Genomic DNA, 14,845 nt, shown 5'->3' on the forward strand with positions numbered 1-14,845 from the left:
TTTTGTCTGATTTTTTTTTCCCCAGGTACTTGGACTATGGTGAAGAAAACTGGAAGCAGCAGGCTCATGAATGTCTGAAAAACCTTGAGACGTAAGTCATGGGGAATAGAAGTAGGGAGGTATGGGCTGATGGAGTACAGGAGAAGACGCCAAAGATTAATGATTTGCTCTTCCCAGATTCTGTGAAGAGACGAGGAGAAATTTTGAAGCTACTCTAGGCTGGTTGCAGGAACATGCCTGTTCAAGGACCTATGGCTTAGGTAGGAAAGTGCTTGAAGTACGTGATTGTTCTGTCACGTTGTGAAGTGTTTCTTTTTTTAATAATGCAGACTCTGATGGAGGACCAAACTAGACAAGATAGTGGAGATCCATGATTGTGTCTTGAGTGCTGTTTTAACAAGTTTGCAATGATGGGGTCAGGGAAGAGAAAGAAGGGGGCTTCCACAATTTTCCCTGTGAAAATGGGATTAAGGGAAAAGGTTAAACTCCCTTCCACAGTGCACAATTCCAGTATGGATCAAAGACCCCCATGACTACTAATTGTCAGCATTTTAAGAAATGGGAGCTCTGATCATAGAATTCCATTGTCTCGGCCATCATATGGCCCACTGAAAAATTAGCAATTAGCATTGCTTATGTTTTGCTTAGATCAGGGCATAGCTCAGTTTTCCACATAGGCGGATTTCTATTGTTGTCATGAGACTGTTCAGAACTGTGTTAGAATGATGATTATTAGTACAACGTTCTGAAGAGCCCAAGCTTGTTCTGTATCTAACAGTGTCCAGTGCTCTTTACAGGCATATGCCGCTTAATGACCTTCTGCTTAATGATGGACCACATATACAAAGGTGGAAAAAATAAGAGAGGCTCTTAAGGAGGCAATCAGGTCTCCCATAGCCTGCAGCAGTGTCTGTTTACACAACAAAGAGGCTCTTAATGCAAAGAAGAGGCAATTTGTCTCCAATAGCCTGTGCAGCCAGCTAGTGTCTGTTAGGGAGTGTCTGTTTATACAACAAAGGCACTGGATTGGCTGGATGTTCAGTTAATAACCTAATCACTTAGCAATGCGGATTGGATAATGTATCCCTGTCCTTAAGTGGCGCACACCTGTATTTCCATTTCTAAGATGTGATTCACATATTATTGTGCTAATGCATGCAACCTGAGGGAATTTGATAGTTGTTCAGTTGTCATACTATGAAAGCTTTTTCCCCTTGGTAGCTAAGGTATTTAAGAAAATATGGCTACAATACTCCCCCTCCCCCACCACAGAAAATACAGGAAACTGGAATGCTGCTTTGTGCTCAGTCACTGACATGTTTTGTCACTTGTAGGTACTCGCTTGCCTTGGGATGAGCAGTGGCTGATAGAATCTCTCTCTGATTCTACAATCTACATGGCCTTTTACACAGTTGCACATCTTCTGCAAGGGGGCAATCTTCGTGGACCTGGAGAGTCTCCATTAGGGATTAGGTGAGAAGGAAGAAGTACTGTGTGTGTTGTACACATAGTCATTGTTATGGTTCATGTAGTTATGGACAAGAGAAATTCCTGTTAATAAAGTCACTTCGTATTCTTACATGGCAGGTAGGAAGCCAAATAAACACTGGACCCTCACAAATGAAAGTTGTATATGAATGTCTTTGCAGGGCAACTCTAAATTGCAGCATGGCAGGGGAAAAATTGGTAATGTGGATCAGGCATTATTGCTCTGTTTTCTCAGGGAATGAGGAAAACAACGAAGGCCAAACTACATATGGCTTAAAATTTGTTGTTTGACCTAGCATGTTTAAGTGGTTTTTGTTTTTTGGTAAATATCTACAAGGGCTCCGCATCTGGATTGGGACCACAGTATACTGTGGCAGCCATGGTGAGCTTTGATCTAGAAAAGTACCATGGTAAGGGAAAAAGAGCATAATCCTTCTCTCCAGTGCTGCAATCTCAGCCCTTCCTGCTAATTATAAAGTTCCCCACTAGCACAAACATGCACGGCCCAAACAATGTTTTTTGAAGTCATGTCTAGTTTGGCCCTGGGAAGGGTGCCTGATATCTATCTACATGTGGATGTAAATAGTCAGAAAGCACTATACCAGTGGTTTCCAAACTGCTGGGTCGTGATCACCAGGGGAACTGGAAATGGGTCATTCCTCCTTAAGCTCACTAACTGGAAGTGAGTTCCGAGAGCACAATGGCGCTCTTTACAGCCTTGCGGTGGGTTGCAGAGGCAGCTGCAAGCCTCCAGGAGGCTGCAAGATGCTCCAGGTATGTGGGGATGTCTCTGGGTTCCTGCAGCTCCCTGCTTCTCCCACCCCGCAACAACTCACAGCGGTCCCAACTCCCTGGAGTTGGGAGGAGTTTGGGAACCACTGCACTATACTGTTTCTGTGGTCCCCACTGTGTAGATACAGTAGCTGTGTCTGTGTCTTCACATGTAAAAGCTTCTGTTGTTGAACCTTTAGACAAAACCTGCCCAAGCTCTCTTTATATTAATAATATAATAATACAGGTATTTCTATCCCGCCTTTCTTGGTCCACAGATTTCTTCTCAGACTTTATTCAAGGCAGTTTACATAGGCAGGCATATTTAAATCCCCCTAGGGATTTTTACAATTTGAAAGGTTCTATCTTTCAAGAAACCACAACAATCAGATGCTTCTTTCTTGATCTGGTCGCACATTCTGACCTCCATCCTCCCACGCTCAGAGCAGATGGAAAAAACTCAGCTCAGCTTGTCAGCTGCTTCAAGGTCGCACAGTGCCAGTGACCTCAAACTGGCGACCTTTGGATGTTATCTTCAGGCAAATGGAGGCTCAACCCTCTAGACCAGACCTCCTGCCCTATATTAATGGAAACAGTGTTTTAGGATCCAACAGCAGTGCCTCCAGCAAAGTTAAGCTTAGTTTGCTGTGATACAGAATGTTGGAAATGTGAGCATTTTTCTTTCTGAGTTGCTATTATAGTCCACTTTATGTATAAGACGGTTGCCCAGAATCTGTTCTTGCATTTGAACGACATTTTCTAATAAACTGGTTTTTAGTGATTTTTCAAAATGTCCTTGTCATGTCTCCTGATACTGCCATGGTCAGTCACAGTTTTAAAATCACTAGACAAAGAGGGAACATCTTTTTCTTGGATGAAGGCATAGATGGACCCAGACTCATGGATTTTCACAATGTTCCCGCTCCCCTATTGTCCTTTTGATTCAGAAGTGAAAATGAAGTCAGGAGGACTGATTCAGATTCAAGCTATATGGAATGTGGGAAATTTTCTTTTAAGAGCAAGCATAGCATAGTGTGCCTGCTGAGTCTTTCCACTAAACTCTTAATTGGCCTGACTTGTGATTCATGTTCTTCCTTTTCTCTCCCCTGAAAAAAATGAAATGAATGAATTTTACCTTGGCAGCCACTTTGGTCTTTACTCCTGTTCCTGCTGCTCATGTCGAAGGTTGTGGCTATCCAGGAGTTTCCAAAGCATATCCTTTATGTGAATTGTTCTTGTTGCATTTGAAGTCTTAAGTCAAATGCATTGAATGAGTTTCTAACAGAAAACTAGTTAAGGTTAATCCACATAACTTCTCTAATAACATCTCAAAAGTTGCTTGTATAATTCTGAGAAAGACTAATGAATTATCACTAAATTAGCATGTGAATCTTTCAATTTTACATTTAAATTTACCATTGTAAATTTCTCCCTTAAATTATACCTGCTGCCTGTGGCCCCGAAATCACTGCCAAAGATTACAACTTGCCATTTACAAAAAAAAAGAACATGTTCAATGAATCAGATGTAGCACCGCAATAATAGCTGCAGATTCCAAGCTTGTGAATGCTAATCTGATGGCAGATCAGGGCCACGTTGGGCTACAGACCAAATTCAAACTGGAACAGAGGATGTGCAGGCAAGCAAACTGCAGGTAGTCCTTTATCTTGACCTCAAATGCAATACTGTACAACTAGTATATTTGAGATAGTTAACAGTAAGAATGTAAAAACTAGCTATATCTAGTTTGAGGAGTCAAAGGTTAACCTCGTGTCATGGGCAAGCACCCTTCTCCTGAGACCTCCTTCCCCCCTTTTTTCTAAAAGACTGCTGTCTGTATTCTGAGGAGGATCTAGGAAGTAGTCAGTCACATTCTCCATTCTGACCTGAGTATATCATGTATCACACATAGCCTACCTCTTTCAGATGTAAATTGGCGTCTCATGAATGTCTGGTATCATCGAGGAAGGATAGTCTTGACTGAAACTTCATCTGTTCATTGGTCCAGTTGGTTACCTGATTTGGGAGCAGGAGATTTGAATGTCAGTTAACTTAAAACCAGCCTATCCAGAGCTTTGGGAATGTCCAAGCTTCCTAAAATGGGATAGAGGAGAACTGCTCTGCCAGATGCAAGACTGCTCAGCAGGAGTGAAAGATGAGAGCCAGAGCTAGGGAGTGCAAGCTATAAGTTTAGCTTTGTAAGGTGAAAGCCATGATGCTTTCCAGCTAGGAAAGAGCGAACTCCTAGGAAGATCTTTCCCTTCAGTGCTGGGAGAATGCTCAATTGTAAATGGATGCTTTAAGCCAGGGAAGCTTTGTGTTTTTACTTATTTTGGAACATTGCCTCTTGATCTCATCCTTTTTTCCTTGTTCCATTTTAATCTCCAATAAATCTTTTACTTTGGTTTGTTTAAAACCAACCTGCCTAGCATTTAACTGATTATAGCAATCTCTGATGCTTGCATACTTCAGCCTTGCATGTGTGTGCTTGATTGTATGGGGGTGTGTGGAAGGGGAGGAAGAAGTGAATCAAGGACATCAGTCAAAACACTCTTGTCCTCTTTCCTCAGGGAACTCGGCATGAGGACGGTCAGGCAACTCTCCAGCTGGGCAAAGGGGCAAATCATGACCCTTTCCTTGCTTTTCTAGTGGCAGGGGAAATCTGCTCCCATTTACAGCTAAGGCGTGACTGTTTGCATGGATCTGTCATCCTCTCTGGATGGGGAGAATCACCAAGTTTTTACAGAGGGGAATGTGGTCCTTGACACTACCTTGGAGATTGCCGCACCTCTCCATATGGAAGTTAGCAGTACTCCTAACTTCCTCCATTCTCAACACATCTGGTCTGATGACTTAGTTGGAGGACACAATACTGTTCTCTTGCTGAAGCTGAGCAGGTCTAGGTCTCATCTCAACCCTGTATGTTCCACCTTGGATTCCGTAATAAATGGGTAATGTCTGCCTTCCAGAAAGCTTCATATCTGCCCTGTCTTTCTTTTATTGCTATCCTTTAAACACATGTTAAGCAGCCATCTTTATTTCATTGAAGATATTGTGAGCATTACTAAAGATACCTTTTGCTAGCTTCCAACCCTTTAGCTTGTGTTTGGATTAGTCCTTTGAAATGAAAGCTGCTGTGGTTTGAAGGCAAAGAAGAAAGGTTATTTATCACTGCAGTTGTGCATGAATTGTGGCATAGGCGGCATATGTATACTTTCGATGACTAAGGCTACAGTCCCATACACATTTAACCTGACAGGAAGTCCCACTGAACTTAGCGGAGCATGTTTGAGTGAACATGTGTAGGATTGTGCAGTAAGTGACCGGAATGAAATCCAGAGGTTACAACTGTCCACGACCCATTTCATTGTGATGCCTTCCAGTTGCAGTTGCTGGTGACTCATGTCTTTTTTTTAGATTGGGGATAGGGAACCATTATTTATTAATTGATGCAATACAAACTGCTTTGTGAGTTACCGATTGTTGAAAGGCAGCAGTATATAAATATTCTTGATACCAATAACGTTAGCAGAGTGCTTAAAGTTAGCCTTCACTATGTACTTCTACATGTAACTTTTTTCCTCTGGATATACACAGGGCAAACCAGATGACCAAAGAAGTTTGGGACTACATCTTCTTTAAGACAGCTCCATTCCCTGCAACAAAAATCCCAAAAGAATCATTGGATAGACTGAAGCAAGAATTTGAGTATTGGTATCCTGTTGATCTGCGTGCTTCTGGGAAGGATCTTGTCCCAAATCACTTGTCATACTACCTGTATAATCATGTGGCCATGTGGCCTGTTCAGAGGTTGGTTTATACTAGTGTTGTCAGGTTTATCAGAATGTGCCTCTTCAGTTGCTTTTATGCAAATAATCAGGGTTTTACTTGGCAAATCTGTCTTAGGTTTGGGGATGACCTATGTAGTTCAGTTGAAGAGCATCTGCTCTGCCTTCAGAAGGTCCCAGGTTCAGTCCTCAGCATCTTAGGTAGGGCAGAGATGAATTCCTCTCTGAAACTCTGGAAAGCTGCTGCCAGTCAGTGCTCTAGATCAGGGGTGTCCAAAGTTTTTGGCAGGAGGGCCACATCATCTCTCTGACACTGTCAGGGGCCAGGGGAAAAAAAGAATTAATTTACATTTAAAATTTGAATAAATTTACATAAGTTTGCATAAATGAATATCTTAAAGATGAACTTATATGCATGAATGAATGAAGGTCTTAAAATAGATCAAGGCCTATAAAAGGTCTTGCACAAAGCAAGGCTGGCCTTTCCTTTGCTGCTGCTACTGCATCAGAGACGTGAAACAGCAAGCGGTGGAGGAAGACCTCATCCCACAGCTTACACAAGAAGTCAAACAGTCACCCTCACGCTGAGAGCAGTTGCATCAGGCCAGTGCGGGATCCAACAAATCTCAGGAGGGCCAGAGGCTCATTGGAGACTGGGGGCTCCCTGAGGGCTGCATTGAGAGGTCTTGAGGGCCGCAAGTGGCCCCAGGGCCAGGGTTTGGGCACCCCTGCTCTAGATGAAGAGACATACAATGTGAAAATGTATTGCTCTCATACCTTGAAACACAGCCAAAAGAAACTGATACGGATTTAAATGAAAGTTGCAACATATATTAACAGAGCATACTGTTCTCTTATCTTGCCTCAAATCCCAAGATAAACAAGTACCTGCTTTGTTGTGCATTGGAAGGCTTGGCATTGTTGCTCATCTCCAAAGTGGTGCTCTTCTCCAAGGCCTTTGGTGGGCAGGGGCAGTTGATGAGACTCCCAGGACCCAAGAATATTCATGCCCCAGGCCACCAATACCCAATTAATTTTGAAAGAATTGATTTGAGTAAGCCTCCTTTCACCACCTTGATCTTTCACAATGCTCACGAATGTACAATACTCAGTCTGCCCCACAATTTCTACTTGGTTCCAGTGGCAACCAGCCAATCCTGCACTAATCAAGCAGGCAGAGGGAAGGCACTATGCCATGGCTGCCGAAAGAACACTGGAGCAAAGGGCAGGCTCCTTTATTTATGGGAATTGGCTCTCCTTGTATTAGCACATGTAACTAGTCTTCTTTCACATGTACCTAGTCTTCTTTCCTGTTGCTGTCTAGCCTGTGAACAGCTGGCAGGGGAATGCAGTTACACTAAGTACTAAGCAAGTTTTTTCAGGATATATTAAAGACTGGAACTAAACTGAATCCCCCCTTTTGTCACTCCAGTTTTCAGAGGATGAAAATAGAGAACTTTGATGATGAGGGGGAGGTGGACTTAGCAGTGGTGATCTTTAGTGGTTGCTATTTTTCCAAAGATTATTCTCTGGAAATGGTTCTGTGATGATGTAGTGTTGGAGGGGATATTTTGGGGAAACAAATAGTGACCTGTAGCCATCAGGAAAAATACCATCATTGTGAAACTGGTGGCAATGGTGAGAAGGGGAAGCCAATGAAAAAGCTGCATCTTTTCTCCCCCTTCCTCTTTGCCACTGATCTCTTCTTGCCCCCTTCCCCCTTTTTGGCTAAAAGCTCTCCTGTACTGAAGATGGAATCCACCGGGTACTCCTTCTATGCAGTATTATTGAAATCAATGAGACTTTTACTGAGGCATAGTTATGCTCTGAGATACAGGACGTGTGCCTGATGTTTTGTCTCCCATATGTGATTGGAGTACAGGTGTCTTATAAATGACAGCGGAGCTTCCTAATCGGAGCAGCATCTGGTTCTCTTGTGTTTCACTAGTTCAATTAATGTTGTATTCTATTGTTATGGAATAGAATAACTTGTTTGTTCTAATTTGTTCTTTGTTCTAATTTGACTAATTTGTTCTTTGATGCTTAACACATAGTTCACACTTTAACACAGATAAACCCCTTTTGCTGCATTCCTCCTTACCTTCAAGAGTGCAGTAACTGTCCTTGTAGGCAGGTCATTTTTAGAAGTGTGGTTCTGCCTAATTTAGCACTCAGTGTCTTGTTTAAAGGTAATTATTAAATAACATAATTAATAACATATTTGTCTTCTGATGCAGAGAAAAATGGCCTGTAGCTGTGAGAGCAAATGGACATCTCCTCCTGAATTCAGAGAAGGTACAACATTTTGTTTGGACTATAACAGGGGTGTCAAACATAAGGCCCGGGGGTTGGATACGGCCTGCAGAAGCTTTTTATCTGGACCTCAGGCTCTCAGCTGCTGAGCAATACTGAGGTGGCACTGCTGAAAGGGTGGCCCGCATGATAATTGGGCTCTCCCCTATCTTGAAATATTATCAAGATCTGTGTATTTTCTCTTCTGTCATTTGCAGCCAATGAGTTCCTACATGAGAACAGAGTACTTATTTCTGGTTTTGTTTAATGGCATTGCTTCCTGCCTAATGACATCACTTCTGGCCCTCAGCAGGCATTATGAATGCTATCCAGCCCACTGTATGAAATGAGTTTGACACCCCTGGACTATAATATATGCTTTTTGTTATGGTCAAGGCTCACAAAATAAATCTTGTTCCTTCCAACTTTGGTCATAGGTTCATCAGCAGATGTTTACCTGCTTTCCTGTTTCTCTGCCTGTCCCAACAGCCCAGTTCTAAGCTTCCTGGCATCTGCTGGAGCAGCTGCGCCAAAGTGGCTACTGCTGTATCTGGAAGTGACCTCGGGGGAAGGGAACACTTGTTCCCCTTCTCAAGGGAAAGCCCAAGCCCTGCAATGGGCCTTCTCAAGTTTGCGCCAGCTATTTTGCCCTCACAGACTTGAGAGACTCCTTTTCAGCCTGACACAGAGTTCAAGATACGGCAGAGCAGAGCTCCACCAGTCCCACCCATCCTGGTTTCTCGCCCCCCCACCTTGCCCTTGTTCTATTCTCCCCCTGCCCCCCAGAGGCTACACCACTGCCCAGCAGTGTCACTTATCCCCGGTAGCAGTGCGTCCTCCTGCCTGACTGGTGCAGGCCCAGCGCCAGCATTCCCTACTCACCATGTGCCGTAAATGTGTTTTACAGCACATTTACAGCACCCAACACCAGTGCATGCCACTGGGAGCATTTAAGATTGGGCCCCATGTTGAAACACTGTAGTTTTTGTCTAGGTATTTGTATTGCTTGGTTCATCTTAGTTTCATTTTTGAAGCATTTATGAAAACTTCTGTTCTATCCCAAACTGTCACTGTCTGTCTGTGGTCAACAGAAATCTCTGCAATGTTTTGGAGGACAGAATGATTGTAAGAGTACATGTTCCTGAACCCTGTATAATGAGATCACTTTAACTGAAGCTTCTTCTAGAGCTACTAGATTCCAATTTTAGACTCCCTGTAGAGTGTTTTGCCTTGGTAGTGGAGGTCAGTCCCTGAAATGGCAACTTGTTCTATTTTTACATATCAACAAAGCTAGATTTTTGCTAGTCTCTTGTATTTGATAGATATCTACCTGTGCAAAATGAAGTCACAACGTTGACATCAGTTTAGTAAGTCAGTCATATTGAGCAGTGATTCTCAAACTTTTAGCACAGGGACCCACTTTTTAGAATGAGAATCTAAAATCACTGGAAGTGATGTCATGACCAGAAGTGACATCATCAACAGGAAGAGTTTTAACAATCTTAGGCTGCAATCCTACCCACACTTACCCTGGAGTAAGTCTCATTTACTATCATTGTTAAAAGCATATATATAGTAGCCTGTTAGAAGTTACAGGTCTGTAACATTTCCCCAAATGCAGTCACGTACCTTGGTGGCCTTAAGTCTAATATAATAAAAATAAAATATTGAAATGAATGGGGACCTACCTGAAATTGGCTCACGACCCACTTTGTGGGTCCTGACCCACAGTTTGAGAAACACTGAATAGAGGCTTTTGACTCATTGGTGATGAATAGATCTGAATGCTGACCCCCAAAATTCACGACTATAAGTAAGTTAATTGAGTTTGATTATGGTTCTCATGGTTCAGCTATCCTCTAACTTTTTCTATCGAACAGTGCATAGACTATCAAGCTACAATGTCTCTTTCATATTCCTTTACTGCAGATGTCTAAATCTACGGGCAACTTTCTCACTTTGACTCAAGCTATTGAGAAATTTTCTGCTGATGGTAAGGCATTTAGTTAGAATTAAAAAATAAATGTGCTGAACTATTTGGCAGATTCTACTGTCTTTAGGGTTCTCTTATAAAAATAGTGCAAACTTTTATTTATCCAAAATATTTCATGTTACACCTCTGACCCTTAGCTTTTGAAGCAACCAATATATGAATCATCAATCACCTCCCCTATATGTGGAAAAGAGTTAGTTCAGCTTGTTGGGTTGTTCGCAGACTGGTCTTATTGCATTTCTTTTTGATCCAGGAGGCCTAAAGCAATGCATGAGGATGTCAATCGTTGGTCTTTAAGCATGCTCTCTGCTTCTTCCCACTGAAAAAATAAGAGAGGTCCCTCTCTGAAATCCTGGAGAGTCACTGCCAGTCAGCATAAATAACACTAACCCAAATGGACCAACATTCTGAATCACTAGAAGGCAGCTTCGTATATTCCTCTATGAAAATAATTCCATAGTGTTGTAACCCAACAAGAGTACTGTACAGCAAGACTGGTGTTTTCTTTTTTTTTGACTGCTTCCCTTCTGAAGCATAATTTTTTCTTTTTAATAAAGAAAAGTTTGTAATGATGCAAATACTTCTGCCCCAGAACAGGAATGTTTCAACATGCTCCTAGGATCTCAGGGTGAAAAGTTGTTGAGAGTTGTACTTTGCTGCCCTTAATGAAGCTGATCTGTCCTGGATCTAGGCACTCAAACTTGTTTCCCTACTAGGCATGCGACTGGCATTGGCTGATGCAGGTGATACTGTTGAAGATGCAAATTTTGTGGAGGCCATGGCAGATGCTGGCATCCTTCGCCTGTACACCTGGGTAGAATGGGTGAAGGAAATGCTTGCTAACTGGGACAGTTTAAGAAGTGGGTCTGCCACCACCTTCAATGACAGAGTTTTTGCCAGGTACTGTGAAAAAGCAGGAACTTGCCAATCTTGATCTTTTTCAAAAAAGAAACTCTGACTCTCCAGGACAGCTTTGTATCACAGATGAGCCTGTCTTGGCACAACCCTATTATCTGACCTAACTTCAGTTTTGTTCTCGTCCTCTGCAGTGAAATGAATTCAGGGATAATGAAGACAGATCTAAACTATGAGAAGATGATGTTTAAGGAAGCTCTAAAAACCGGTTTCTTTGAATTTCAGGTAGGCAGCCAACTCTCCTCTTCAGGGCAGAGGATTAAAAAAATTCTATCCTTCCTTCTTACCCAAAGACTGTCATGGCAACTTTCAAAACATTTAAACCATGCAGTAACAGGATGATAAAATAAACCAGTATTAAAATGGCAGGTAACACAATCTGTTGTAAAGTTGTCACTGTTGCTCTTTTGAACGTCATATCCAGAGTACATGGAGATGTATGGATTGATATAAGGGTGTTAGAATCTATACTGAGTCAGAACATTGGTTTGTCCTGTGGAGTACTGTATATACCCTGACTGGTAATGACTCAGCTAGATAGACCAATGGTCTGAATCCCCTCTTTACCCAGTGTGTAATTAATTTGTGGAACTCCTTCCCCAGGATGTTGTGAAGGTACCTTGTCTAGATGCTTTTAAAAGAAGATTGGACAGATTAATGGAGTAAGAGTCCATCATAGGTTACAAGTCATAATAATTATGTAATCTCTGAGTGTTAGAAGTAACCTAGCTCTGAACTTCAGATGCAAGGGAGTGGCAACAAGATAAGGGTATAATGTCTTGTGTGGGGCACTATGAGATACAGGAAGCTGGACTAGATGGATCCTTGGCCTGACCCAGCAGGGCTTATGTTCTTGCTTTCTGCCACTGAAAAGAGAAACAGTTTCACTATGTCCTGTTACTTGAGATCTTTTAACTGGAGTTACGGGTATTGAAGTTGGGCCTTACAGATGCAAAGCATGAACTCTGCCATGGAGCTACAACAAGCTAGTAATGGCACACTTGCTTTATTATAGAGTAGAGCCCTGATTGGCATTGTGCTAAACAGGAAGGTAACATTGAATTAAGTTCCATTCAGTTGATAATGAGTCTGTTTTGGGCATTAAGTTTCCACTGACCATAGTTTCTACTTTGGCAAGCAGAGTATTACAGTCATTGGCGGGCAGTAAAGCAGGGAGAGCTAATAATTAAAGAAAAAGATGACTTCCTTGCCTCATTTCGTGCTTTCTCTTAAAAAAAAAAATCTAAGGCAAATTTTCATCAAGGATGGATGGATCAGGAAATGTGTTCATACTGCCATTAAGGAACCGAATGTTTTTCAGAATAGTCCATAAGGTGTCAGCAACTCTCCAAAGTGTCTACAGCAGCATATTGCTTTGCTTAGTAATGAATTGCTCCAACTCCTTTCTGCAGTTGACTTTCAGGAGTATGGTTCGGCTGGCTGAACTATGTGCATAATAATAGATCATATTTACTGCCTTTCCCCCCTTACTACTTAATGGTGACTTTTTATGTAGGCCATTCAGAATGATAGTGCCTAATATACAGTTACAGTTATCCTTGACTTTTATGTCTGTGCCGATAGATGTCTCTTTTAAGAGCTCTAATAATGTAAAGTTATATAATGTCTAACCGGCAGAATTTCATTCTGTCTTAATCCCATCTCTCTTTCTTGTTTTAAATATAGCCCTTTTAATAATCCATTATAGGATTGTAAGTAGTTTATGTTTTAAGGAGAGATTAAAGCAAGGGAATTGGCTTTTATGCAATGCTTTTCCATGGCAGTTGAAATGTTTTAATGGTGCTTGTACTGGCTCTCTTTCAGGCAGCAAAAGACAAGTACCGTGAACTCACGATTGAAGGCATGCACAGGGATTTGGTGCTCCAGTTCATCGAATCTCAGACCCTCCTGTTAGCTCCTTTCTGCCCTCACGTGTGTGAACACATTTGGGGTCTGTTGGGCAAGGTACTGCTCTTTCATTGTCACTAGCTAAGGATCTGTCATGAAGACCAGTGGTGTGTGTGTGTGTGGCAGAGATCTGGGTTGGGAACATTTTGAGCATTCCTGTGTACTCTGTTCTCTGAGACATGTGAGTCTCCTGTGGTCCTTATCAGTGGAGTTCAGGGCACCCCCCAAGCAGGACAGGTTGGCAGATGAATGGTAGCAGGGAAGGAAGGTTTGTGGGGAAAATTAGGTTTGCAGATGTGTCTGCAGTTACAATGGTTTCCTCATTTTGCATGTTTGTGCTTTAACACATCATAATGCATGCTGAATTTAATATTTAAAAATACACCGAATAAGAATGAAAAATATGTTTGTTCCACCATTTCCAATATGTGTGTAGATGACCTAAGCAGTAGACTTTAGATCAATGAGTGTGATAACATGAACACCATTGTACACGGGCACATTTTTGTAAATACGAAGTGTAGGAGTACAGAGCTGTGCTGCGCAGGTTGGTTCTTAGCAGGGCTGTTAGCGCTCTGTGCCATGGAGCATATGTTTGCCTTCCTAGAGAAGCCTTGAAAGACAGGGTTCCAAGTATGGGTACCAAGAGGAAGTTACAGCATGTGTGGACAGTAAATGACTGGCTTCCAGCCTGAGAGCTTGAATTCATCCCACAGGAGATATGTGTACAGGGGTGAGGTGGGGCTATCTTCTGTTGGTGGGCCTTACAAGAAGCCTGTAAGGTTTCTTTTTTGAACTGGTAGAGGAGGGAAAGCTCTATCTCTTAAAGGTCTTTGGTGACTGAGGTTGGAAGCTTGAGGGGACAGGGTGAAGTAATCTCCGCTGCTGAGGCTATTCTCTCCATTTGTTTTGGGTAGTGACTGTTCATGATGGTGCAAACCCTCAGACAATGTGTGCTTGAAGGTTGAGAAGTCAAAAAGAGTCTACAGTGGATCTTACTGTGGTGACTGGTGGGCTTCTGCACCATCCATGGCTCTCTGCTTCTCTCTGCACAAATCCCCTCTTTTTCTCCCTCCCCAACCTCTTTTCATTCTTCAGCTCATGTTTTCCTCCTTTGATTGTATTCCAGCTGAGCTTCAGCTGTATGAAGGCTTCTCTCCAGGTACTTGTTCAGAGTTAGTGAGGGAAAAAATTACAAATGCCACAAGGCAAACCCTAACCCCTGTATAGCTCTATCACACTTTATGATTAGTTTGGGATAGAAAGGATGATACCTATCCATATTGCATAATCCCACTATTTGTTGTTCTTTCACATTTGAAAGACCGAGTCCGTCATGAAAGCTTCTTGGCCAGTCCCTGGCCCTGTGGATGAAGTTTTGATCCGCTCTTCCCAGTACCTCACAGAAGTAGCCCATGAACTTCGTCTGCGCCTCAAAAACTACATGGCACCAGCTAAAGGAAAGGTCAGTGCCTCTTGGCTGCTATTAGACATGATGGTTAGGTGCTGCAGTATGCCTCTGAATACCAGTTGTCAGTGAGCAATAGTAAGAGGAGGGGTGTTGCTTTCATCGTTTGCTTGTCGACTTCCTAGAAGCATTTTGTTGGCCACTGCCGGAAACAGAATGGCAAGTATGTAGGCCCTGGTATGAGAGGCACACTTCTTCTTTTTCATCCTCTGAATGCCTTAA

The 14,845-nt window shown here is 42.4% G+C and overlaps 1 protein-coding gene across 2 annotated transcripts in view; it reads left to right on the top strand.

Annotated features, from left to right (window-relative positions):
* The window catches only part of LARS1 (leucyl-tRNA synthetase 1), a 51,103-nt gene that overhangs the window by 20,946 nt on the left and 15,312 nt on the right, over positions 1-14,845 (top strand). For both annotated transcript variants that reach the window (XM_066613554.1, XM_066613555.1), the window contains exons 17-26: positions 26-91; positions 178-260; positions 1,335-1,473; positions 5,857-6,069; positions 8,285-8,342; positions 10,269-10,332; positions 11,049-11,232; positions 11,382-11,472; positions 13,072-13,212; positions 14,480-14,620. In XM_066613554.1, the coding sequence (XP_066469651.1) occupies positions 26-91; positions 178-260; positions 1,335-1,473; positions 5,857-6,069; positions 8,285-8,342; positions 10,269-10,332; positions 11,049-11,232; positions 11,382-11,472; positions 13,072-13,212; positions 14,480-14,620 (1,180 nt within the window). The remainder of the gene's footprint in view (positions 1-25; positions 92-177; positions 261-1,334; positions 1,474-5,856; positions 6,070-8,284; positions 8,343-10,268; positions 10,333-11,048; positions 11,233-11,381; positions 11,473-13,071; positions 13,213-14,479; positions 14,621-14,845) is intronic.

This window comes from Tiliqua scincoides, chromosome 2 (genome assembly GCF_035046505.1).
Source record: "Tiliqua scincoides isolate rTilSci1 chromosome 2, rTilSci1.hap2, whole genome shotgun sequence".
In the NCBI taxonomy this organism is placed as follows: Eukaryota; Metazoa; Chordata; class Lepidosauria; order Squamata; family Scincidae; genus Tiliqua; species Tiliqua scincoides.